Raw genomic sequence first — 24,343 nt, forward strand, 5'->3', positions numbered from 1 at the left:
TGTGCTCGTGGCGATGGAAACCTTGAGAGAAAAGGTTACCGTGTTGTGTTATACGAATGCTTCTATTAAGTATGGTCCTGACGGCGTATACTATGAAGGATCTACTCCTAAGAAGATCAGAGTTAAGGGTAAGACTGAGTTAAGCACATTGTTGAATGCCCTTTATCAAATTTTTGGATTAGATAAGCAGAGATCAAAGATTGAAATCTTTGGTAGGTTACCTGTCGTTGTTTCACGACATCTCTCTATGTATGCACACTTTCCTGTGGTGAACGACTCTAGTTTAGAGACTATGCTTGAGGTTCCAAGCAATCATCCTTCTATTAAAGATGTGGAGTTGTATTTGGAAGTGTAATCGACATCTGATGGAGTTAATGATCCTGCTGCTTGTTCATCTCCATTGGAGAGTCCGGTTAGTTCCTTGAAAAGACAGAGGACCCAACAACCGCAAGTAGCTACTGGTTCTGTGACACATCCTCCATCTGTTAAGTTAGAGAGGGATAATGGGTTAGAGGTTCAGGGATTGGATACCACTAACGGGTTGGCAGATGCTGCTTTTAGAAACGGTAGCACTCATCATGGAGATGAAGATAGAGAAATGACGGAAGCAAACTCAAGTTTGGATGGGGTGGAGCAGGTTGTTAATTTGACAGCAAATAATGTGTCAGCTTTAGAGGCATCGGCTAATGCGTGCTTAGATAAAGGTGTCGAGTCAAGTGCTTCAAATCCGTGGTCTCTGTCCAGTCTGTGGGTTGATGATCATGAAATGCGTGTAGGGTTGTGTTTTAAAGACAGGGATGAGTTGAAGAAGGTAGTGGACTGGTGCTCCATAAGAGGGCGGCAAAAGTGTGTAGTAAGAGAGACCAAGAACGACGCATTTACGTTTGAGTGCATCAGATGGAAATGCAAGTGGACGCTTTGGGCAGCTAGAATGGAAGAACACGGACTTGTTGAGATAACCAAGTTTACTGGTCCACATACTTGTTGTCCTATAAGGCCAGATAATTTTGACGTGGAATTTGCAGCAGAGGAGATTGAAAGTCTGATCAGGGTACAACCCACACTAACAATTGCAGAGTTGAAGGATTGGTGGTTTCAAAAATTTGGCGACATGCTTGAAACTTCAGAAATGCAAGAAGCAAAACAAGAAGTGATCAAAAAAGTCTTTGGAGTTTGGGATCGGAGTTTCAGAGTATTACCCAAATTAATGGCTGCGTTTCACTTATCTAATGGGCTACTTGTGGACTGGCAATACGATATTTTTCCAAATCCTGAATTTGCATCCTTTCGTGGTGTGTTTTGGGCGTTTCCACAGTCCATTGAAGGTTTTCGACACTGTAGACCTCTAATCATAGTGGACACTAAAGACTTGAATGGTAAGTACCCTATGAAGTTGATGATTGCCTCAGGAATGGAAGCTGATGATTGCTATTTCCCGCTTGCATTTGCGGTTACCAAAGAAGTGTCCACTGATAGTTGGCGTTGGTTTCTCAATGGAATCAGAGAGAAGGTCACACAAAGGAAAGACCTTTGTCTCATCTCCAGTCCCAACCCGGACATAGTCGCTGTTGTAAACGAGCCATGGTCTCTATGGCAAGAACCCTGGGCTTATCACAGGTTTTGTCTGGATTATTTCTGCTCCCGATTCCATGATTTTTTTCAAGATGACTACCTAAAGAGCCTTGTGGAAGAGGCTGGATCCACGAATCAGAAGGAAGAATTTGACTCCTACATGATGGAAATTGAAAAGAAGAACTCAGAAGCTCGCAAATGGTTAGACCAATTCCCTCAAAGTCAGTGGGCTCTGGCTCATGACAGTGGGAGAAGATACAGAGTCATGACGATCGAGACAGAAAATGTGTTTGCAATTTGCGAAAGCTTTCAGTCTCTTGGTCTGCCAGTGACAGCAACCGTACTGCTTCTGTTTGATGAGATGAGATTGCTTTTCAAGACGGGTCTTTGTGATAGCAGTGGTAGGGTTAACCGCGGAGATATGTACACCAAACCCGTCATGGACAAGCTCGAAGAGTTAATGACAGATTCCATCACTCACGTTATAATGCCGTTAGAGAAAGGTGCTTTTCAGGTGACAGAGCCACTTCAGAATGATGAATGGATCGTTCGGCTGAATGAATGCACCTGCACGTGTGGGAAGTTTCAATCAAGTAAGTTTCCGTGTCTGCACGCTCTAGCAGTCTGCGAGAAGCTGAAAATCAACCCTTTGCAGTATGTAGACAACTGTTACACTCTTGACCGATTATACAAAACTTATGCTGCCACATTCTCTCCTGTTCCGGAAGTATCAGCTTGGTCAGAAGCTTCTGGAGTTCCAACATTGTTTCCACCTGTCATTCTGCCGCCACCTAACAATACAGGTAAGTCCTCCTCATACTAGGAAGACGAAAATCTGAACCATTTAGATGGATTTGGTACCAAACTGAGTCAATCCTAAAGAGGTTTTTGCATGGATTTTGCTAACTGATGGGTGATTATGTAGTATCTTTTGAATTTGGGGCCTTTCGGTAAGTATGATTAAACCGGTTTTGGTTATACATCGTAGTGTCTTAACAAAGACATTTGTGTTGCTGCTTTTGTTTGTGAAATCAACGAGAGTTTTTGCATTTTACTGTGCCCTGAGCTAACAGTCGAATCATTCTGAAATTGATTTGAAAGTCTTAATAAACACAGAATCATGAATGAAAACTGAACTAAAATCGGTATTAACTTTACTCGTTGCATTGTATTGTTTCTAATTTCAGTATTTAACTTAGAATTTACCAAAGCAAGGATAAATTCAATACAAAAGATAGCTTTAGTCAAGACTAGAATTCAGAACAAACTCAATACTTATTAAACGAAGATTCCTTAGATTCATAAAACTGAAGAATTATAGTGTCGTTATATTTTGATATATCTTCCTTTATGTTTTGATGATGTTTCTGATGCCATTTATTTATCTGTGTTTGTTTGATCTAGTAAATGACAAAACCAAGGAGCCTCCTAGTGATGAAGAGTTGCGAAATGCAGTTGTTGATATCTTGAAAGTGGTGGACCTTAAAACGGTTAGGATTCAAACCACAAGAAATTTATGTGCCTCAGAAGATATAATCGATATCTAAGTTTAACTATAGCTTTGTTATTTCCTGACAGACGGCGTTCGCTGACATCCTCAAGCGACTAGGTATGAGTTAAGATCAGATCGTTTTGTTTTCTTCACTGATGATGGATGTTGTCTCTGTAACTTGTGTTGTGTTATTACAGCTGAGAAGTTCGAAATCGACCTTACCCCACAAAAGTTATCTATAAAGGAGATGATCCAAAATGAGCTCCAAACCAAGCAGATGAGGAGTGGAGTAAGTAAGTAAGAAGAGATATAGGAACTACCATGAGTTCCTTAGGAATCATTCATGCCAACTTTCGATTTTTGGTTCTTTTTTCTTCTTTGTTCTAGTAAGAAGAGCTGAAAGTTAGAGAACTAGAGTTAGTAGGAATCAAAAGCAGATCATGTTTAACTGCGTTGGTGCTTTTGTGTGTGAAAATTCCATAATGGTTCTTTTGAATTTAGGAGTCAGCCATTAGTAATGGCCCATTACCTAATCTTTCAGTTCTCTGAACCATTCAAAAGAGACAACTATGGGAACCATCTATTGCATACAAATTTTATCCCACGGCAAAGGAAGGAACTGGTTCACAATAGCCATGTCATTAACAATACTGTAAATTTATTAATTGGCTAAATAAATGCTAAACCGAACCGGAATAGTATTTGAAATTTCGAATCAGTTAGATTTCTTGAAATCATTTTTTTAATCATTTGGCTTAAAATTCGGTTCAAGTCTGATGACTTGGGACTTCTTATTTAGACCCAAAGTGCGAGAGTGGTCGTGTCTACTCGTCCTCCCCTGTGATAAAATACTACTACTAAATGCTGCGATTTTTACTTCCATTTCTGAAAATTTGAAGCTTTCCTTGTGACATCAAAGTTGAAATCTCCGGTTTTATTTCTTCTTCAGGTATTTACTTTTTTGTTTAAAGAGCGAAATTGAAGTTTTGCATCTCTTACGGTTCCTTACACTTATAGAATCAGAGACAAAGGGTTTGCATCCCCAAAGTTTACATTTTTTTACTTTGAATTCCTTGCAGGTTTGTTGTCCTCATGGCTGAAGTAGATGTTCCAGTGTACTGTTTCTGGAACGGTTGCATCAAGGACAGCTCTAGTGGCATATACTATGACGGATCCAATGTTGAAAAAATCACTGTTAAGCGAAAGACTAAGTTTAACGAATTGCTGGATCGTCTGTATCAAGTTACTGGGTTAGATAGAAGTAGGTCAAGGTTTGATGTCATCGGTAGATATCCTTTAACTGTTCAACAGTTTAGGGTTAAGTATGTACGTCTTCCCGTGGTGGACGACACTAGTTTGGAGACTATGCTTGAGGTTACAACCAAACATCCTTGTTTTCAAAGTATTAACCTGTTTTTGGAAGTGAAATCGACATCCAATGGAGTTATTGTTCCTGCTGCTTGTTCTTCCAAAAGACAAAAGACTGATGGTAATGTTAAGTTAGAGAGGGAGAAGGATAGAAACTCAGAATCAGGTAAGGTGGTGCACGCTGTTGATGATTTGACAGGAGATAGCATCACTTATAGTTCTGGTGTTTCAAAACCTTGTTTGTCTAGTTTGGTGGTTGACAATCATGACTTGCGAGTTGGATTGTGCTTCAAAGATGGTGATGATCTGAAGAAGGCAGTGAACTGGTGTTCTCTAAAAGGGCAGCAAAAGTGTTTAATACGAGAGACTGCAAAGGATGAGTGTATCTTTGAGTGCATCAGATGGAAATGCAAGTGGCCACTTGGAGCCGCTAGAATGGAAAAACATGGACTTGTCGAAATAATCAAGTACACTGGTCCACATGGTCCACATACTTGTCAACCCATTGATCCAGAAGATTTCAAATTAGAGTTCGAAGCCGATGAGATTGAACGGACAGTCAGGGATAAGCCCACACAAACAGTTGCAGAGTTGAAGAAGTGGTGGAAAGAGAAAATTGGCTATGAGCTTGAGACTTCAGATGTGCGGGCTGCAAAAGAGAAAGCTATTAAAAGAATTTTTAGAGATTGGGATCAAAGTTTTGAAGATTTGCCCAATTTAATGTCTGCCTTTCATTCATCTAATGGACTACTCGTGGATTGGAAGTACAATCTTTATCCTAATCCCAAGTTTGCATCGTTCTGTGGTGTGTTTTGGTCCTTTCAACAGTCTATAAAAGGGTTTCAACACTGTAGACCTCTGATCGTAGTAGACACCAAAATCTTGAACGGTGAGTACCAATTGAACTTGATGATTGCCTCGGGGGTTGATGCAGCCAACAAATTTTTTCCTCTTGCATTTGCGGTTACTAAAGAATTGTCCACTGACATTTGGCGTTGGTTTCTCACTGGAATCAGAGAGAAGATGACACAAAGGAAAGGTATTTGCTTCATCTCCAGTCCTAACCCCGAAATACTTGCTGTTATAAACGAACCAGGGTCTCTGTGGCAAGAACCTTGGGCTTATCACAGGTTCTGTCTGAATCGTTTTTGCTCCCAATTCTCTCTTGTTTTTCCAAGCTTACACCTGAAGTTTCTCATGTGGCGGGATGGATCCACGAGTCAGAAGGAACAGTTTGTTTCCTACATGAAGAGAATCGAACAAGCCAACCCAGAAGCTCGGAAATGGTTAGACCAAATCCCTCTATATCAGTGGGCTCTAGTTCATGACAGTGGTCGGAGATATGGAATCATGGAGATAAATACAAAAGCTTTGTTTGCAGTTTGTAAAGCATTTGAGCTGGCTGATAATGTAGTGACAGGTTCGGTGCTGCTTTTATTTGATGAGCTGAGATCCTCTTTTGACAAGTCTTTTAATTGTAGCCGTAGTTCTCTTAACTGCGGCGATGTGTACACCGAACCTGTCATGGACAAGCTTGAAGAATTCAGGACATGTTTCGTTACTTACAATTACATTGTAATGCCGGTAGACAATAATGCGTTTCAGGTCACATCACCGTTACAAAAGGATGAATGGATTGTTAAGCTGAGCGACTGCACCTGCTCGTGTGGCGAGTTTCAACGTTTCAAGTTCCCTTGTTTACATGCTCTAGCTGTCTGCAAGAAGCTGAAGTTCAACCCTTTGCAGTATGTGGATGACTGCTACACTCTCCAACGGTTAAACAGAACTTACGCCGCCACTTTTTCTCCTGTTCCAGAAATATCAGCTTGGCCAGAAGCTTCTGGAGTTCCGAGATTGCTTCCTCCTTTCATTCCACCGTCACCGCCGCCATCACCACCATACAAATAAGGTAGTAAGAAGAAGAGCTGGAAGATGGATTTGACATTTGAGTCGAACCGAGGCAGAGGCATTTTGGTGAATTATATCAACTGATTACTGATTAGTTATTATTATGAGAAGTAGTGTTTGCTCATTTGCTGCTTCTGTAAGTGAAACTTTTTTCCGCTTTGTTCATTAGAACTTTTGTTGATCCCCTGAACCGATATGAAAACCATGCTAAACCGGATCTGAAACTTAATCCTATCATCTCGTTTTCAAGAAATACTAAAATGACTGGGAAAAATTAAAGTTAAATTTGGTAATGTTTTAGAACGGACTCAAAAATATAAACGGGCTTTCTTCTTACGGCCCAATTGTATTTTGAAAAGCTATAATTAATATGAAGCGGTAGTTCAGTACAGTTGTCTTCTTCATCGGTGACCCAATTTCTGAAAGATCCAAGCTTTTCTGAAATGTGAAATTACTTCCACTTCTGAAACATCCAAGCTTTTCTGAAATGTGAAATTACTTCCACTTCTGAAAGATCCAAGCTTTTCTCTGCGACACCCGATTCGTAAATTCCCGTTTTTTTCTTTTTCAGGTGCTTAATTTTTTACAAGTCTTTGTTTTTAAGTTTAGGGTTTATGTTTTTTTTTTTTTTTTCTAATGGGTTTATCTGCTTCTGTAGCTAAAAAAGCTTTCTCTTTTTAGAGCTGGATAGTATCGTTGATATGGAGCTTTCTAGTGTTAGCTTGAGTATCTCTATAACTGTTTAGGGTTTATGTTGTCTGAATGGGTTTATCTGCTTCTATCCGTAAACAGCTTTAGATATGTAGTTTTCTGGGTTATGAGTTTAGGCCTAAAAAGTTTACATTTTTCTTTGTTTTTTACCGCAGGCTTGTTGTGCTTATGGCGATGGAAACATTCAGAGAAAAGGTTATGGTTTTGTGTCACTTGAATGGTTCTATTGAGTATGGTCCTGATGGAGTATGCTATGGAGGATCCATTCTTAAAAAGATCACAGTTATGCGAAAGACTGCGTTAAGCACTTTGTTGGATTAGATAAGCAGAAATCAGAGTTCAAATTCTTTGGTAGGTACCCTGTAGTTGTTTCACCAGATGTGTTTACCTATGCACATCTTCCCTTGGTGAAGGACACTAATTTGGATACTATGCTTGAGGTTCCAACCAATCATCCTTCTATACAAATTCTGGAATTCTATTTGGAAGCTAAACCAACTTCTGATGATGTTAAGGATCCTGCTCTTTGTTCATCGCCATTGGAATATCCTGCTAGTTCTTCGAAAAGACAGAGGACACAACAAGAAATGGCGGATAAAACTTTAGGCTCAGATGGCTGCTTGGTTAAAGTTTTCAATTCTGGTGTTTTAAAACCGTGTCTTCTGCCTAGATTGTGGATTGATGACGATCATGACTTGCATTTAGGATTGTGTTTCAAAGATAGAGATGAGCTGAAGAAGGCAGTGGACTGGTGGTCCATTAAAAGGCGGCGAAGGTGTATAGTAAGAGAGACCGAGAAGGACATGTATACATTTGAGTGCATCAGATGGAAATGCAAGTGGTCACATACTTGTAGTCCTGAAGATTTTGAAGCTGAGTTTGTAGAAGACGAGATTGAACGTCTGGTAAGGGTACAACCCACGCTCTCAATTGCAGAGTTGAAGAACTGGTGGAAAGAGAAAAATGGCTATAAGCTTGGAACCGCAGAGATGGAGAAAGCAAAAAAGAAAGCTATCAAAAGAGTCTTTCGAGATGAGGATCAGAGTTTCAGAGCCATACCGAATTTGATGTCTGTGTTACACTCTTCTAATGGGCTGTGTGTGGACTGGCAATATGATCGTTTTCCTAACCCTGAATTTGCATCTTTTTGTGGCGTGTTTTGGGCGTTTTCACAGTCCATTAACGGGTTTCAACATTGTAGACCTCTAATCTTAGTGGATTCCAAAGACTTAACGGGAAGTATCCTATGAAATTAATGATTGCCTCGGGGGTCGATGCAGCCAAGAATTGTTTTCCTCTTGCATTTGCGGTTACTAAAGAATTGTCCATTGATATTTGGCGTTGGTTTCTCACTGGAATCAGAGAGAAGGTTACACAAAGGAAAGGCCTTTGCCTCATCTCCAGTCCCCACCCTGACATACTTGTTGTTATTAACGAAACCGGGTCTTTGTGGCAAGAACCATGGGCATATCACAGGTTCTGTCCGGATCATCTGTGCCATCAATTTTTTGACGTTTTTGGAGACAACTACCTGGAGGTTCTTGTGGAGAAGGCTGGATCCACGAGTCAGAAGGATGATTTTGATTCCTACATGAAGGACATCGAAAAGAAGAACCCAGAAGCTCGGAGGTGGTTAGACCAAACCCCTCCACATCAGTGGGCTCTTGCTCATGACAGTGGTCTAAGATACGGAATCATGGAGATAGATCCAAAAGATTTGTTTTCAGTTTGTACAGAATTTCAATATTATACAACAGGGGATGTGATGCTTCTGTTTGATGAGTTGAGATCTTCGTTTGATAAGTGTCTTAGTTCTAGCTGTTTCTCTCTTAACCGCGGCGATGTGTACACCAAACCTGTCATGGACAAGCTTGAAGAGTTCATGACAGGTTCCGTTAGTTATTTATTGCACCGTTAGAGAGAGATGCATTTCTGGTCTCAAAACAGTCAGAAAAGGAGGAATGGATTGTTCAGTTGAATGACTCAACTTGCACATGCGGGGAGTTCCAATCGGAAAAGTTCCCATGTCCGCACGCTCTAGCGGTCTGTGAGAAGCTCAAAATCAACCCTTTGCAGTATGTAGACGACTGTTACTCTGTTGAACGGTATCACAAAACTTACGCCGCTGCATTTTATCCTGTTCCGAAAGTTTCAGCTTGGCCGGAAGCTTCGGGAGTTCCAATATTGTTTCCTCCTTGTCCACCTAATTAACTCATTAGGTAAGGCCTAACACATTTGACTAGTAAGAAGAAGAGCTGGAAGTTAGATGCATTTTGGTGGATTATGTTGTATCTTTTGATTTGCCGAAAGTAGGATAACTTAGGTGCCGGTTTATATAATGGAGACATGATAGATATATGTTGCTGCTTTTTTTTTTTTTTTTTTTTTTNTATGAAAATTAATCCGGTTTGTTCATGAGGACTAAGCTTCATTACGATCTCTTTGCCAAACTTATAGCTTATGTATATTTTCTCTAACAAAGTTTCTATCTGCAAAGAGGCTTACTCAGGGGCTTACTGTGAACAAAATCATCCTGTGCAAACGTTTCGCACATACCAGTTTTCTAATCTTAATGCATCTATTGGTATTATTTCCATACAATATCCATCTTAAGACAAGAACAAAATATAAATCATTGGAACATGAAAATTAAATTTAAGGCGGGAAAAAAAACTGAATACAGTATGTTGCTAGTTTTAGAACAGACTCAAACATTAACGGGCTTTCTTATTTTGGCCCAATATCACTTTTATTTCTGTATTTTTTGGTTTTCGAAAAGCTGTGACACACTGACTGTATGACTTCATGAGTTCTCTTCTCTGGCAGTAGTCATATTCACCGGTGACAAGTGGCGACAAACATCAGCGGAGAAATCATTAGCGAGAGGCGAAATTCCAAACTTCTCTGCGACTCACAATCTGTAATTTTCCGAATTTCAGGTATGTAGTAGATCTTTACAAGACTTAGTTTTTGAGTATCATCACTGATTAGGGTTTAGGTTTTTAAATGGCGCGGTTTATCTGCTTCTGTCACCATAAAGCTTTAGCCTTTTTATCTTTAGATATGGAGTTTTCTATTTCGGCCAAAAAAAAAGTTTACATCTTTACCATAAAAATTCAATACAGGATTGTTGTGTTGTGCTCATTCACGGCCATGGAAACCTTGAGAGAAAAGGTTATGGTGTGGTGTTACTGGAATGGTTCTATCAAGTATGCTCCTGATGGCGTATTCTTTGAAGGATCCACTCCTAAGAAGATCAAAGTTAGGCGAAAGACTGCGTTAACCACATTGTTGAATGGGCTTTATCCAATTTTTGGATTAGATAAGCAGAAATCAGAGTTCAAAATCTTCGGTAGGTACCCTGTAGCTGTTTCACCGGATCTGTTTACTTATCTACTTCTTCCTGTGGTGAACGACTCTAGTTTGGAGACTATGCTTGATGTTCCAACCAATCATCCTTCTATTAAACTTGTGAAGTTGTATTTGGAAGTGAGATCCACATCTGATGATGTTGCTGATCCTGCTGCATGTTCATCTCTATTGGAAAATCCCGCTAGTTCCTCGAAAAGACAGAGGATCCACCAACCCCCTGAAGCTACTGGTTATGTGTCACATCCATCTGTTAAAGTAGAGAGGTATATTGGGATAGAGGTTCAGGGAGTGGATAACAGTAACGGGTGGATTGAAGACGAGGAAAATTCTGACTTTGGAAACGGTAGCACTCATGGAGGTGGAGATGGAGAAATGACGGATAAGAACTCGGGTTCAGATGTTTTGGTTAATAACGACAATGCACACAGTGATTTGAATGTGTCAGGCTTAGAGGCATTGGCAGATCCATGCTTCGTAAGTAAAAGTGTCGTCGATTCGAGTGCTTCAAAACCGTCGTCTCTGTCCAGTTTGTGGGTTGATGATCATGAATTGCGTGTGGGATTGTGTTTTAAAGATAGGGATGAGCTGAAGAAGGCGGTGGACTGGTGTTCCATTAGAGGGCAGCAAAAGTGTGTAGTAAAAGAGATTAAGAAGGATGAGTATATGTTCAAATGCATCAGATGGAAATGCAATTGGTCGCTTCAGGCTTCTAGAATAGAAGAACATGGACTTGTGCAGATAACTAGGTGTAGTGGTCCACAAACTTGTTGTTATATTAAGCCAGAGAATTTCAACTTGGAATTTGCAGCAGAAGAGATTGAAAGTCTGATAAGGGTACAACCCACACTAACAATTGCGGAGTTGAAAAATTGGTGGTTAGACAAATTTGGCGACATGCTTAAAACTTCAGAGCTGCGGGCAGCAAAACAGGAGGTAATCAAAAAGGTATTTGGTGACTGGGATCAGAGTTTCAGAGTGTTGCCTCAATTAATGGCTGCCTTTCACTCATCTAATGGGCTACTTGTTGACTGGCAATACGAACTTTTTCCTAATCCTGAATTTGCATCCTTCAGTGGCGTGTTTTGGGCGTTTCCACAGTCCATTGAAGGGTTTCGATACTGTAGACCTCTGATCATAGTGGATTCCAAAGACTTGAATGGTACGTATCCTATGAAACTGATGATTGCCTCAGGACTCGACGCTGATGATTGCTTTTTCCCGCTTGCATTTGCGCTTACCAAAGAAGTATGCACTGATAGTTGGCGTTGGTTTCTCGCTGTTATTAACGAACCCGGGTCACTGTGGCAAGAACCGTGGGCTTATCACAGGTTCTGTCTTGATCGGTTTTGCTTACAATTCCATGATATTTTTCGAGACTACAACCTGGAAGATCTTGTGAAGCAAGCTGGATCTACAAGTCAGAAGGAAGAATTTGATTCCTACATGAAGGAAATTGAAAGGAAGAACTCAGAAGCTCGAAAATGGTTAGACCAATTCCCTCAAGATCAGTGGGCTCTTGCTCATGACAGTGGTAGGAGATCCGGAGTCATGACGGTAGAAACAGAAGACTTGTTTGCAATTTGTGAAAACTTTGACTCTCTTGGTCTTTCAGTGACAGCGAACGCACTGCTTCTGTTTGATGAGATGAGATTAGTTTTTCACACGGGACTTTGTGATAGCAGTGGTAGAGTTAACTGCGGTGATGTGTACACTAAACTTGTCATGGACAAGCTTGATGAGTTTAGGAAAGGTACTGTTACTTACGTTGTAATGCCTTTACAGGAAGGTGCGTTTCAGGTCACAGAGCCGTTACATAAAGATGGATGGATCGTTCGGCTGAGCGAATGCACCTGCACATGTGGCAAGTTTCAGTCGAAGAAGTTTCCGTGTCTACACGCTCTAGCAGTTTGCGCAAAGCTGAAAATAAACCCTTTGCAGTATGTAGACGACTGTTACACTCTTCAACGATTATTCAAAACTTACACAGGCACTTTTGCTCCTGTTCCGGAAGTATCAGCTTGGCCGGAAGCTTCAGGAATCCCGACATTGTTCCCACCAGTCATGTCTCTGCCACCGCCTCCAACTAGTCCTCGCACTATTCAGAAGAAGAAGTGCTAATCGCTTACCGTTTCTATTGTATCTTTGTGTCGTTTGGGAAGTAGGACTAAAACCCATCCGTGTTTGTATTTTGTAGTTTTTTACCGTAGACATTGTTGCTATTTTTGTAGTATATGAAACAGATTTAAGCAAGATGATTCAGAAAACCTTGAGATTCAATTTATTATAAAACAAATATTCATTAAAATGTTTCACGGTACTGTGTTCCTTCCTTAACCTCTCTGCACCCAGCATGTTGCAAAGGGATCTGTAACTTGTGTCATTCACAAATGTTGGCTGCAATGGAGCTGACTATGACGCATCAGCTGAATGCTGCAGTTCAAGTAGTTAGTTCACAGCCTCCGAGTGTTAGGCTGCTTCTAGGAGGACGCACCTTACCGGCCCACTCAGTGTACTAACTTGCTGTGTAGTTTCAGTTAGAAAAGGTTAAAAGATGCACTGATAAAAACACTGCCAAATGATGGAGTTACATAGTTTCTAGAATCAAAGTGTGAAATATTAATGACAAATTATTCAAATTCATTTTGTTGGGTATCTTCCACCAATAAACAAAAGAATATTCAAATTCCCTTGTTGAAGGTCAACAAGAATCCAGCATCTTGGAAAAATATGTTCACGAAACTTCTGAAACATTCATGTTAACTCATTTTATATGCATCTTCTTTATTTTTAGCTGTGTTTCTACAAATATTTCACACTTACTATATCGCTGGTTCAGTAAGTTACAACATTTGTTTGAAAACACAACCTGCGCTTGGAATACACAGGATGCAAAATGAAGAACAATACTATATGAGGCCAACGACAGACGTGAAACAGTAACAATCATCATGATAACAGAACTAGCTATATGGTACAGCAAAAATTACTCCAAGAGTCTTACCGACGCCGATGAGAGAGTTTACGATTAGACCTCTTTCCAGCGGTTGATTTCGATGTGGAAGAAGACGAAGCTGTAAGGGACGGTTGATCCTCACTGAAGGCCTTGTTCACTGACTCTTGTATTTCCATGAACCTTTGCCTCTTTTGTAGTCGGTTCTCTGGAGTTTCTTCTTCTCCACAAGCCAGTTGAGTCAAGTCCTCACAGTCCATAATTATTTGGTCGAGCACTGCCGAACAGCGTGGGAGAAAACGTTTCCCGAGTTCCACTGATGATGATAGGAAACAAGGTCAGACAGCAAGTGACACAGCCGTGTTTATAAATCATTTGAGTATTTGTGATAAGGAGTAGATGAAGTTGGTGAGAATCTATACCGGTTTTAGAAAGCGCTTTTAGTCTACTTTGATGCTCCTCTAGGATTTTGAAAGGTACTATCTTTACGTCCGGTGACGTCCTCTTTGTACCTGTGAGGTCGTCAGGCTCGAGGCTAGTCCCTATGAACTCACATGTTCCCTTCACTTGGGCTATCTCCATTGCCACTTGTGCTTCCGTTGGAAAGAGAAGTTGGGCAAGTGCAACTATATAGTAGACACAAAGTATAGTTATCATTAGTTTCACTTGGTTTCCTAAAAGAGCACATAAAAAGTAAATAAAGAAATAAGAGTTGAGAGATACCTCTATTTTCAAGATCGAGCAGCCTCGTCTTGAGTTCGTCGGCAGCCACTACAAGAGAGGGAGGAACATCTCTAGGAATTGGTTCACGTTTGTCACCTTGCTCTAGTATTTCTATGCATAGTCGGCCTTTGAGAGAATGCTTGTAACGCTCCGGAACATTATTATACTCAACCGCCATAGTGGCTCGTTTTGCGATCAAGAGAGCAGTTCTACCTTCCAAAGTAGTCTCTGATGCACTTGCACCTTTCTCCAGTAAAGATAGTATCAGTTGCGGCTCCTTCCTCATCGCAGCGACATGAAGCACCGTGTATCCCCTCGGATTCCTATGGTTGACATCAGCAATTTTAAGGTCTAGGAGATCAGTTGCGGTCTTGACATCGCAATAAGCAACAGCGAAATGAAGAGCACAGGCATCATCTAAGCTGGTGTGGCCTTCTTTCAAAAGCATCTCGACTAACGCGACATCATCAGAGTCAAGTGCCTTGTGTATATTCCAGACATGTTTCTCTAGTTGAGGCACCTCGTAACCGAGCTCTCTACGGTTGTCAGTTATTTGTTTGACAATCTCTTCAGGCAAAGACTTGTCAAGACTAACTATATCGACATCAGACTTGACAATGATCTCTTTGCATCTATCCAATAGCTTCGTACATGATTTACCACATATACTCGCAAGCTTGAGTATAACCAATGCGTCCTCTATAACAACTTTGTCCACAACATCCAGCAAATGCCTCTGATACAGAGTAACTAGTTCAGGGATCTTGAAGATGAAAGCCAAGTAGAGAACCTCCAACCTGAAATCAACGGCAGGCCGGCAAGCCACGTGGCAGCAACTGTGGTCAGCGCATTCAGAAACTCCCTTTGGAGGTGGCCTCACTCTGCTGCTGTAAACATAAGCAAGAACTGTCACAACCGAATCGAAGCCGACTTCGTAATCCTTAGCAATCTCCTTAAGGTCGAGCTTCACGATGGCTGCGTTGGAATCATTTTCCTTCTTGGCGGCTGCGGCTAAAGCGTTCTTGAAGAAAGGGCTTCTCGCTGAGACAACGCACCGGTGGAAAGAAACTTCCCGGCCGTCAGAGAGAAGAAGCTTAGCGTCGCTGTAGAAATCTTCGGGAGAGTCAAACACGGATTCGAGGCTGTTGGAGAGCAATCGCAGAGCAGAGACATCAGGTCCGGTGAGAAGTTCGGCGGCGGGATAAACGATAGAGGACTCGGTGGGTGCAGGTGCGGCGGCGAAGAAACTAGTACTGCTCGTGATTTCATACGAATCGGCGAAGCCATCAAGAATGGTATCCATCAACTCAAAACAGGTTCTTGAAATTTAACAAATTAATCAAGAAATAGATCTCCTTCCAAATCAAAGAAGAAGAAGACACGATTTGGTTAAGATCGAAGAGCAAAGATAGAAAAAGAAAACCATTGACGTAGCAGAGAGAGAGTAGAAGCTAGAGAGCCAAAGAGACAAAGTCAAGTCAATGAGGATGAGAGTGGTGGTGGTGGTGAGAGAGAGATGAAGAAGAGGAAGAAAGAAGCATCCTCGAACGGTTTCACCAGTACCGGTAAGTTTCCAGGAAAGGAATTGTCTAATATTGGGAAATTAATTTAAACAGTAAAACTAAACCGGTTCGGCTATATCGTGTGTTGCTATATTTGTACAGTTGTATGTGAAATTCAATCCGGTTCAGCGATCGAACCAAACTGGATTTGGAGATGAAATCTTTGATTCATTTTCAAGAAACAAATTACATCTTTACATTTATATTACTTACATATTGATTATTTCCAAGGCCGGTTTACTGATATGGACCAACCAATTCAGTCAAATTTAGTTAGCTTTCAGTTTTTAATTAGTTTATTAGCAATATTAAACGAATATATTCATTTAATTTTACAAAAAAAAAATATATATAGATATATATATAACCTAAAAATTGGTTGTTAAACACTTAAACTTGAGATGTCCGATGTCCTAAGCGACGATGAACTACACTTGTCTATGCTTCGGATATGAAATAGACTTTTTAGTTCAGTGTCGTTGGATTCAGAAGAAATAAGCTTAAGATTTATTCCATTAAAGACGTTACACGATGATAAGATTCAAAAACATGAAAGTAAAGCAAAAATAATTATTAAAGTGAAAACAATAACAATAACGAATTACAAAAGCGTAAGTCGTTGACTTGACTTTCTCAATTTTCATGCCTCTCACATTATTTGTGACCTGTTCTATTCAGAATCAGAATGAGAGCCGTTGAATCTCCCGTTCATATCAACTCTCTCGAAGTCAGAATAGAGAGGAAAATAAAAAATGGTCGAAAAAAAGCAAGGGGAGAATTTTGGAGACCTTATTTGTAAATCCTGAGAACTCCCGCTATTCATGTCGTATAAGCATATACGATGCATGTCACCCAGTGTCACGACGTCGCTGGTTAAGAACCCCACGGTTTTGAGCCATACATCTTTAACAATTTCTTTCACGTTTACCCAACAAGTCCCAAAAATGCTCTCCAAAACCCATATCTCATCATAATCCACTCCTTCCTTCTTTCTCGAAGTAATGATCCCAAGCTTTCCTTCGTAGCTTGTCAAGTCTAGAGAGTTACCGCTCCTTATACTCTCAGGAACCGGACAATATGACCATGTTTCGGTTTTGAAACAAAACCGAAACACATTTTTGCGGGTTAACCAATGCAAAAACCTATAAGAAGATGTCGGTTTAGAGTTCCAATAACTCAACATGTCATCTGTCGGTAGTTCCAAATTCTTCAGTCTCTTCCATGCATACGAATCCGAATCGAAAACTTCACAGACGAAACTGGTATTGATGTTGTTCCTCCTCTTCTCCGCGTATGGTAAGTCTGAGAGCCTGAGGATCTTATACCGGAAAGGGTTAGACTCAATAACTATTAAACCGAGGGATATGGTGAAATACCGGGTTTTTGGGTTCGGTAAGAACAGGTGTTGTTTAGTCGTTGGTTTGCAGATGATGTACTCCGGTTGTCCTCCTCTAACCGGACGATCATTAACACAAAGCAAGATCCCATGACTTGCATCACAAGCTTGAATCCTTGCTCTTCCCTGCGGTAGAAAATCGAGCGAGACTTCATGAGTCCCACCAGATTTGTTTCCGAAAGCTTCGGCAAAAGTGGTGTGTATAGTTAGTCCTCTCGAGTACTGGAGGAAGTAACCGGAAATGGAATTGGTTCTTTGGAGATTGAGTTTGAGAAACCAAGAAGTGGAGGTTCTTTTGTTACATTCTTTGTTTAGGAGTCTGATTTTTTCGACCACCGAATAGCGAGAACGAGAAAGAACCTCGATGAACATGTCTTGGTTCATCTCAAAAGACATTTAATTTGTGAGAATGTATGTAGTGAAATAAAAGATGAAGATTTGTTGTTTTTGATCTGTGGCTACTTACGACAACAAATGTAGCTATATTATATAGGATGATGGTTTTATGTAACCCAATTTTCATTTTGTTTCATGATTTTGGTAATACCGTGCTTTCCATTTTTGTGATATATTTTCTAAACGTAAACCAACAATGAGAAAGAAACCCCCGCGCCAATTTGTCTTTTTGTTTTTGAATATTTTAAGAATATTATCCAATTTTTTTTTGCATATCACAAATTAATTACCACAACTGGAAGATATATGTATGTATTCAATATTACTGGAAAAATGAAAAATCGGTAATGTTCACTTCACTGTAGAGTCTGAATCATGTATCCAATATATAAAATACGTACTTGTCTCATTTTCCTATATATATATTTATTTATTTATTTAAAAGAATGAACCAATGATATAAACTAAATTAAAAGTTAAAAACTATACTGGGTTTTCGGATTGTGAGATGAACCAAATCGGGTTTAGATTTTCTTGCCCTATCTCATTTGGTTTGGTACTATAATTAGTTAATTACTACATGTATCCTGATTTTTTTTCTTGTTACAAGAATCTATTGAGAATCAGTTGAAGATCATTGAACTAATTAAATTCTTGTAATATACATATATTAAATTAATTAATTCTAGTACTAAACTGATTCTCAATTAATTAATCTAATATATGCATGTATTATCTAAATTTAATATATGATATATGTACTATTTGATTTAAATTAATTAATTGCAATATTAAATTAATTAATTGAAATATTAAATTAATACTTCACTTGTACTATCTAAATCAAATATTAGAAACAGATTATATGATCTCTATTTTAGGAAATGAATACTATAAAAATACTGTAGACCAAACTTTATAGAAAGACTGCTAATTTAGGCTAAGAGGGAGGTGAATAGGGATCTACATCTATTCATTATTTTGTAACTTTTGTTCCACCATATCTGTATAGTATTTATTTCCTAAAATAGAGATAATAAATTATATTATATTTTAATGATCCAAGCAGTACAGGTGAAGTGAATAGTGATGATTCAATTACCCCAACCCGAATTTCAATTTTCATTTAGATGGAAATATATATATACAGTAGCTTTCAATTGGTAATTTGTGATATGCAAATAAATTTTTTCAATTGGTAATTTGTGATATGCAAATAAAATTTTGATAAAAGAATTTAAAATTCTTAATAGAAAATGTTAATAGATTATATTAACAAAAAGTCAGTATATATACATATATTAAATTAATTAATTATAGTACTAAACCAAATGAGATAACACAAGAAAATGTAGATACCACGGTTTATTCATAATCCCAAAAATATATATAGTTATAACTTTTAATTTAGATGGAGTACATATATCATTCATTGGAATTATGTTGTAAAGTATTTACAACCTACAACCAATATATCATCCCCAATATGAAACAAATAAGAACCACTAAAACATTATTTTCATGTTAAACATAGGGAGTATAGTGAAAAACGACATATATATGGAAATCAAACACTTGTTGTATAGAGTGAAAAAAACCATAAACAAATAAATCACTAACAGAAAATAACTTTCCATGACTTACATGACAAGCTTCAATCTTTACTCTATTCCAGATCTATATATGAAGATTTTTGAACAATTTCTCATGTCATGAATAAATATGAAAATAAAAATTTATATAGAGGAACACAATCATATGCGCTTTCGATTACCATTCAATTACATACCTGCACCAGATAATGTCAAAGAATTTGGAGAGGACTCAGATATTAGTTAGTATCCTTTTTATTCCGGGTGAATTCTGCTAGGCTAGAAGAGCAACCTTCTATATGGCCTCTGTACTAGTAGTAGAGTTGCTTGCTATCATCAACCTGATGAATGAATTTGATAGGGTTTTCCTAGAATCACATGGAAGCAAGTCAACTTGTATCAGGTGAGGCCAATCTAGGTACATAATAGTCACTCATCTGCATCTTCAAGGCACACACGATCTTATATAAGCTTCTCCCATACTTTCAAAATAAAAGAGATTACAACTGAATTACGTACCTCCACCAAATTATGTGTCAAAGGAAATCTTTGATGATCACATCTTGATTCATTACCAACGATTCATATTGTCGCTTTTAGATCTAGAAAAACGTTTGCTGATATTTTTTTATATTTTTTTTGACATCACAATCACCACATTTTATTAAGCTGGTCCAATTAGGCTAGCCTCGTGAGCTATCCATCTCGGAACCTGGGAGCTTACATGGGAGAAAAGAGCACCCCGAGCTCTGGCCGCTTTTGCAAGTCGGTCTGCTCGGACATTATTTAAACGAGGAATAAAACCAAGAGAAAAAGATAAAAATCTATCACGAAGAGTTGTGAAAACATCCAATTCGACTGGGATTTTTTTATATATGTTAAGTATAAATAGAAGCGCCAGATCCTTTGGATTGTTGTAAAATATAAAATTAGGATGTGACGCGTCGATTCGTCTGAATTGTTGTGAGGTATAAAATTAGGATGTGATATTTTTTTATTTACTAAAATTATTTTTTACTTTAGTTGTCTTAAATCCGCTATTTAGATCATGATTAAATATATCTCACAAATTGTATGCCATTGGTGCATATATTATTTCTTAATATTTTCACTTACTTTATCAGATCCCTTTCACTACTAAACGCGTTTAAATGAAATTGTAAATCATCAGTAAAAATGTTCTAGTTTGTTGTATATTCTTATAATCTTATACAAGATTTGTATCATTTGATTTGATGATGCCTCTAAAAATGCTGCTAGTTTGTTGCTTCAACATCCTTTGAATGAAAGCATGTTCATAATACATTTTAATTAAATAAATAAATAATTTTTCAAAAATAATTTTAATAACTTCGAGGCTTATAAAACCAAAGAATTTGTTTTACATGAGATGAAAGTTATCTATATTATTTGTTCTATTGAAATAAAGTGATAAAAGGAATAAGTTTCATGCTTTACGTACTGATCACATAAGTTTTTAACATAATCACATGCCATGTATACTCTATTTTGTATTTCGCTTATTGAAAAAGTAATTGTCTGCAGACTGCAGTGTTCCACTTTTTACCACTAAATCAAGTCGAACATTTTTATGGAACAATCCTCCTTGTTTAATTCCTAGCAATTGAAAACGCTTATATCCACAATATAACCATTATATATATATATATATATATATATATATATATATATATATAAACGTAACCTATATAATATGGTATAGGAATAAATTACATTAGAAAAACATGAAAGTCATATATATCGAACATTTTTTTTATGGGTTGAAAGTTTTTCTTGAAAGACTCGTTTGGTGTTACACACAAACTTTTTAAGAAACACAAACCGCTTACAAAATTAAATTTTGATTATTTGTTGACAACAAAAAGAAGATTATTTATGGCGCTCCAAGTTGTGCCTATTGAGTCTTGTGTCTTGAGACTAGTTTGCATTAGTCAGCCAGTGTCTTCTTGGCGTTGGTCCAGATCAACCCTCTCGTAATCAGAACAAAACGGGAAACAAACGTAATAAGCAAATTCCGTGTTTGTATGAACAATATTCAATCTCTTTGTGTTTATGGTGTAGAAGCAAACACGATCCCAGCCCCAAAGCGTTACGACGTCGTTGCTCGGAGTCCAGAGAATGTTATCGCTCACCCCAATGCTTTTAATATCTCTCACTTTTATCCACGACTTTCCAATACTGCTCTTTAAAACCCATAACCCGCGAACATCTTCTTGATCTTTGCCTGTCCACTCACGAATAACACCTAGCTTCCCTACGTATATGACCAGTTTTGGGAAAACACCAAAGTTGGGAGTATGCAAGAAAGACCAAGCCTCGGTCTTGAGACAGAACCGGATCACATTGTCGTTCCGCGATCTCCAATGCAAGAATCCAGAAGCTTGTACCGGGTTTGAAAGAATTAAACCGTCTGTTCTTGGTAGACGCAAGTTTTTTAATCTCTTCCACGCAAACGAACCGGAATCGAAAACTTCGCACGCTAAAGTTCTTAGATTCCGATCCATACCGGACGTCTTCGAAAGCCTAATTATTTTATACCGGAAAGGGTCCAACCCGATTACAGCTATCCCCAATGACCTATCACAACTCCGCCCATTTGGGTTAGGTATGATCTGATACTGTTTTGTGGTTGGTTTGCAGACTATGTACTCCGGTACTACTCCTCTGTCATTAACACAGAGCAATATCCCATGACTTGCATCACAAGCTTTGATCTTGACGTTGTTTCCCGGTGGCAGGAAATCGATGGAGACTCCGTCGTTGTTTTGTAAATTACTCCTCTCATGGATAAAACTGGTTCGAATTTTGTATCCTTGTTCATAGTATCGTGATTGTAGGAAGCATCCGGAAACAGAATTGGTTCTGTGGAGATTGAGATCGAGAAACCATGACTCGTAGCTTCTCTTGTTGCATTCTTTATTTAGGAGCCTGAATTTTCCCAAATCTGAAGCCGGAAGATAAGAAAGAACCTCTTGGGTCATGTCTTGATTCATCACCGGAGAACTCATGATCCTGTCCAACAAAAAAAAAAAGAAAAAAGCTGACCACTATCGATCACTCAATGAGAAATATAAAAATCAGGATCGGTAGAGAAGAGCGTTATATAGTGTTTAATTTATCCTTTTCTGTTTAAGGAAAGTACCAATATTGCCTTTTTCTTCTCTAGTCCCAAAACAAACAACTTAACCAAAGATCAACAAATCATTCACTATAGTAACCTTGAGCCCAAAGTTTCTCTTTTGACTTTTAACCAAATTTACTAGTGATGTTAATATGGGCATACCCACCCCATTTAAACCCAGCTCATATAAAACCCAGCCCATTTGACATTAAACCCATATAAACTCATTTAAGTTTAAACCCCATTTAGTTATGCCCATTTAGATATGTCTTAACTCATAAACCCATTTAAACCCATATAAGCTCATATAAACTCAATATTATTTTACTTTTACTGTAAAAATACTGATGATTAAAGACAAGATGCAGATGTAAAAATCATATTAAACCGCAATAAAGTTTATAAGGAAAGACAAAGCATATGATGATGAAAGAAGCATTATTACTGACTAGCACCGAGCCACTTAGTGAAGTTATCAAACTCGGTGTAGTCATTGTGTGAGATCAGGTACCAAGCCTTGCCTGCTGCTTTGATAGCTTGTGCCTCCTCCTAGGGGTAACAAAAAAACAATAATAGGTTAACTTTGAATTTCAAAATCACAACAATTATAAGATCCGTTTGGGTTCAACAAAAGTTCAGAAGACTAAAACTATTCTTGTAAACACATGAATCAGTAGTATCAAGACAAATAATTTCAATGCACATGAGTATCTCGGCAAACCAATCTTAATCAATAAAAAGAAACTAAGCAGCAGAATTTGAGGCAAACACTTACATTTGAGGGATCATACCTTTCATTGTTTCATGATACACTTGAGTCTCCTGTTCTTGAACTCTCCACCCTTGAACCATTGTCATAACCATTGTCATCACTATCCTCTATGGTACCTTCAAATTCTGCAAAACCTCTCAGCCAGTTGCGAGTGCAAAGTAATGCCTGAACATTTTTAGGAAGCAACCTATTTCTGTATGGTGTCAACACTCTAGATCCAATACTAAATGCTGATTCTGATGAAACCGTAGTTATAGGAATACTGAGAATATCAAGAGCCATAGAAGCTACATCCCCAAGACGTTTTTGGTTGTCTTTCCAGTACTTAAGAACATCTAAATTTGGAAAAGATTTCCACTCTAATCTCGGCTCCTCCAAATAAATGGCTAAATGTGTCTTTGTGGTGTTAACGCCAGTTTCAATGCTTCTCTCCAACTCAAACAGATCCTACATTACAAAGATTCACATCAGACAAGCATTATCATCACATCATGACAATGGAATTTTAATGTATAAGAACTAAGAAGATACTTACATTATCGAAATCATCTTCAAGTGGAGATTCACTAAGTATGTCATGTGGATTTGTTATCCCTGAAATACCTGAAGAAGTCGTATGATAAGCTTTATAAATCATTTCCAGATTCTTCTTAAGTTCTTCAATCTTCAGCTTATAAGTAAAGGGGTCTACTTTCTGATAAGCTACTTCAAGCATTTGCAGTTTTAGTCTTGGATCCAAAACTGCTCCAATAGCCAAAATAAGGTTGTAACTCTCCCAATACTTATCAAATTTTTTCTTCATTTCCAAAGCCATTTTCTTCACGTCATCATCATCACAAGTCGCATACTTGTCCAACAATAACTCAATCCGCCAAACTTGAGTGAAGTATACATTTGAAGTCGGATACTTAGACCCTGAAAAGTGTGTAGTAATGACACTAAACGGCTTTAGCAAATCACATATCTTTTCCCCACGCTCCCATTCCTCCTCTGAAGGTAAAGTCTTATAATTGGTGTCATAAGCCTTCAAACTACCAAATGCTTTTTTAAATTTCAATGCTCTTGCAAGCATTTCATAGGTTGAGTTCCATCTAGTAGCTACATCAAGGGATAGACCTGCCCCACTCCTAATCTTCACTCTCTCTACACAAGCTGCAAACGCCTCCTTCCTATGTGGAGATGCTTTCACATATATTACACTTTCACGGATGTTGTGTAAAACATCCTTAGCTAAGTCTAAACCTCTCTTCACAACGAGGTTCAGAATATGAGCACAACATCGTATGTGCATAAACTTTCCATCACATACCAAATTACTACCACTAATCATCTGAAGCTGACCCTTAAGAATTTTCTGCATATTGTTATTGTTAGTAGCATTATCTAG

At 38.5% G+C, this 24,343-nt stretch overlaps 5 protein-coding genes and 1 pseudogene across 5 annotated transcripts; 4 read left to right on the top strand and 2 right to left on the bottom strand.

Moving 5' to 3' along the window:
- On the top strand, positions 338–3,562 carry LOC104753094. The gene is made up of 4 exons (XM_010475381.2): positions 338–2,375; positions 2,977–3,062; positions 3,151–3,181; positions 3,262–3,562. The coding sequence occupies exons 1-4, from the start codon at positions 599–601 to the stop codon at positions 3,363–3,365; spliced, it is 1,998 nt and encodes a 665-aa protein (XP_010473683.1). The 5' UTR covers positions 338–598; the 3' UTR covers positions 3,366–3,562.
- On the top strand, positions 5,165–6,411 carry LOC104754173. Its single transcript, XM_010476311.2, has one exon. The coding sequence runs from the start codon at positions 5,342–5,344 to the stop codon at positions 6,338–6,340; it is 999 nt and encodes a 332-aa protein (XP_010474613.2). The 5' UTR covers positions 5,165–5,341; the 3' UTR covers positions 6,341–6,411.
- Positions 6,752–9,411, top strand: LOC104753095 (annotated as a pseudogene).
- LOC104753096 lies at positions 9,858–12,572 on the top strand. Its single transcript, XM_010475383.2, has 2 exons — positions 9,858–9,990; positions 10,177–12,572. The coding sequence occupies exon 2, from the start codon at positions 10,205–10,207 to the stop codon at positions 12,539–12,541; it is 2,337 nt and encodes a 778-aa protein (XP_010473685.2). The 5' UTR covers positions 9,858–9,990; positions 10,177–10,204; the 3' UTR covers positions 12,542–12,572.
- Positions 12,654–15,667, bottom strand: LOC104753097 (regulatory protein NPR1-like). The gene is made up of 4 exons (XM_010475385.2): positions 14,097–15,667; positions 13,796–13,999; positions 13,425–13,689; positions 12,654–12,943 (listed from the first exon to the last, which is right to left on the bottom strand). Exons 1-4 carry the CDS (start codon positions 15,397–15,399, stop codon positions 12,928–12,930), a joined length of 1,788 nt encoding a protein of 595 aa, XP_010473687.1. The 5' UTR covers positions 15,400–15,667; the 3' UTR covers positions 12,654–12,927.
- On the bottom strand, positions 20,995–22,085 carry LOC104753098 (putative F-box protein At3g10240). The gene has a single exon (XM_010475386.2). It carries the CDS (start codon positions 22,069–22,071, stop codon positions 20,995–20,997), a length of 1,077 nt encoding a protein of 358 aa, XP_010473688.1. The 5' UTR covers positions 22,072–22,085.

The sequence above is a fragment of the Camelina sativa genome, chromosome 16, assembly GCF_000633955.1.
Source record: "Camelina sativa cultivar DH55 chromosome 16, Cs, whole genome shotgun sequence".
NCBI lineage: Eukaryota > Viridiplantae > Streptophyta > Magnoliopsida > Brassicales > Brassicaceae > Camelina > Camelina sativa.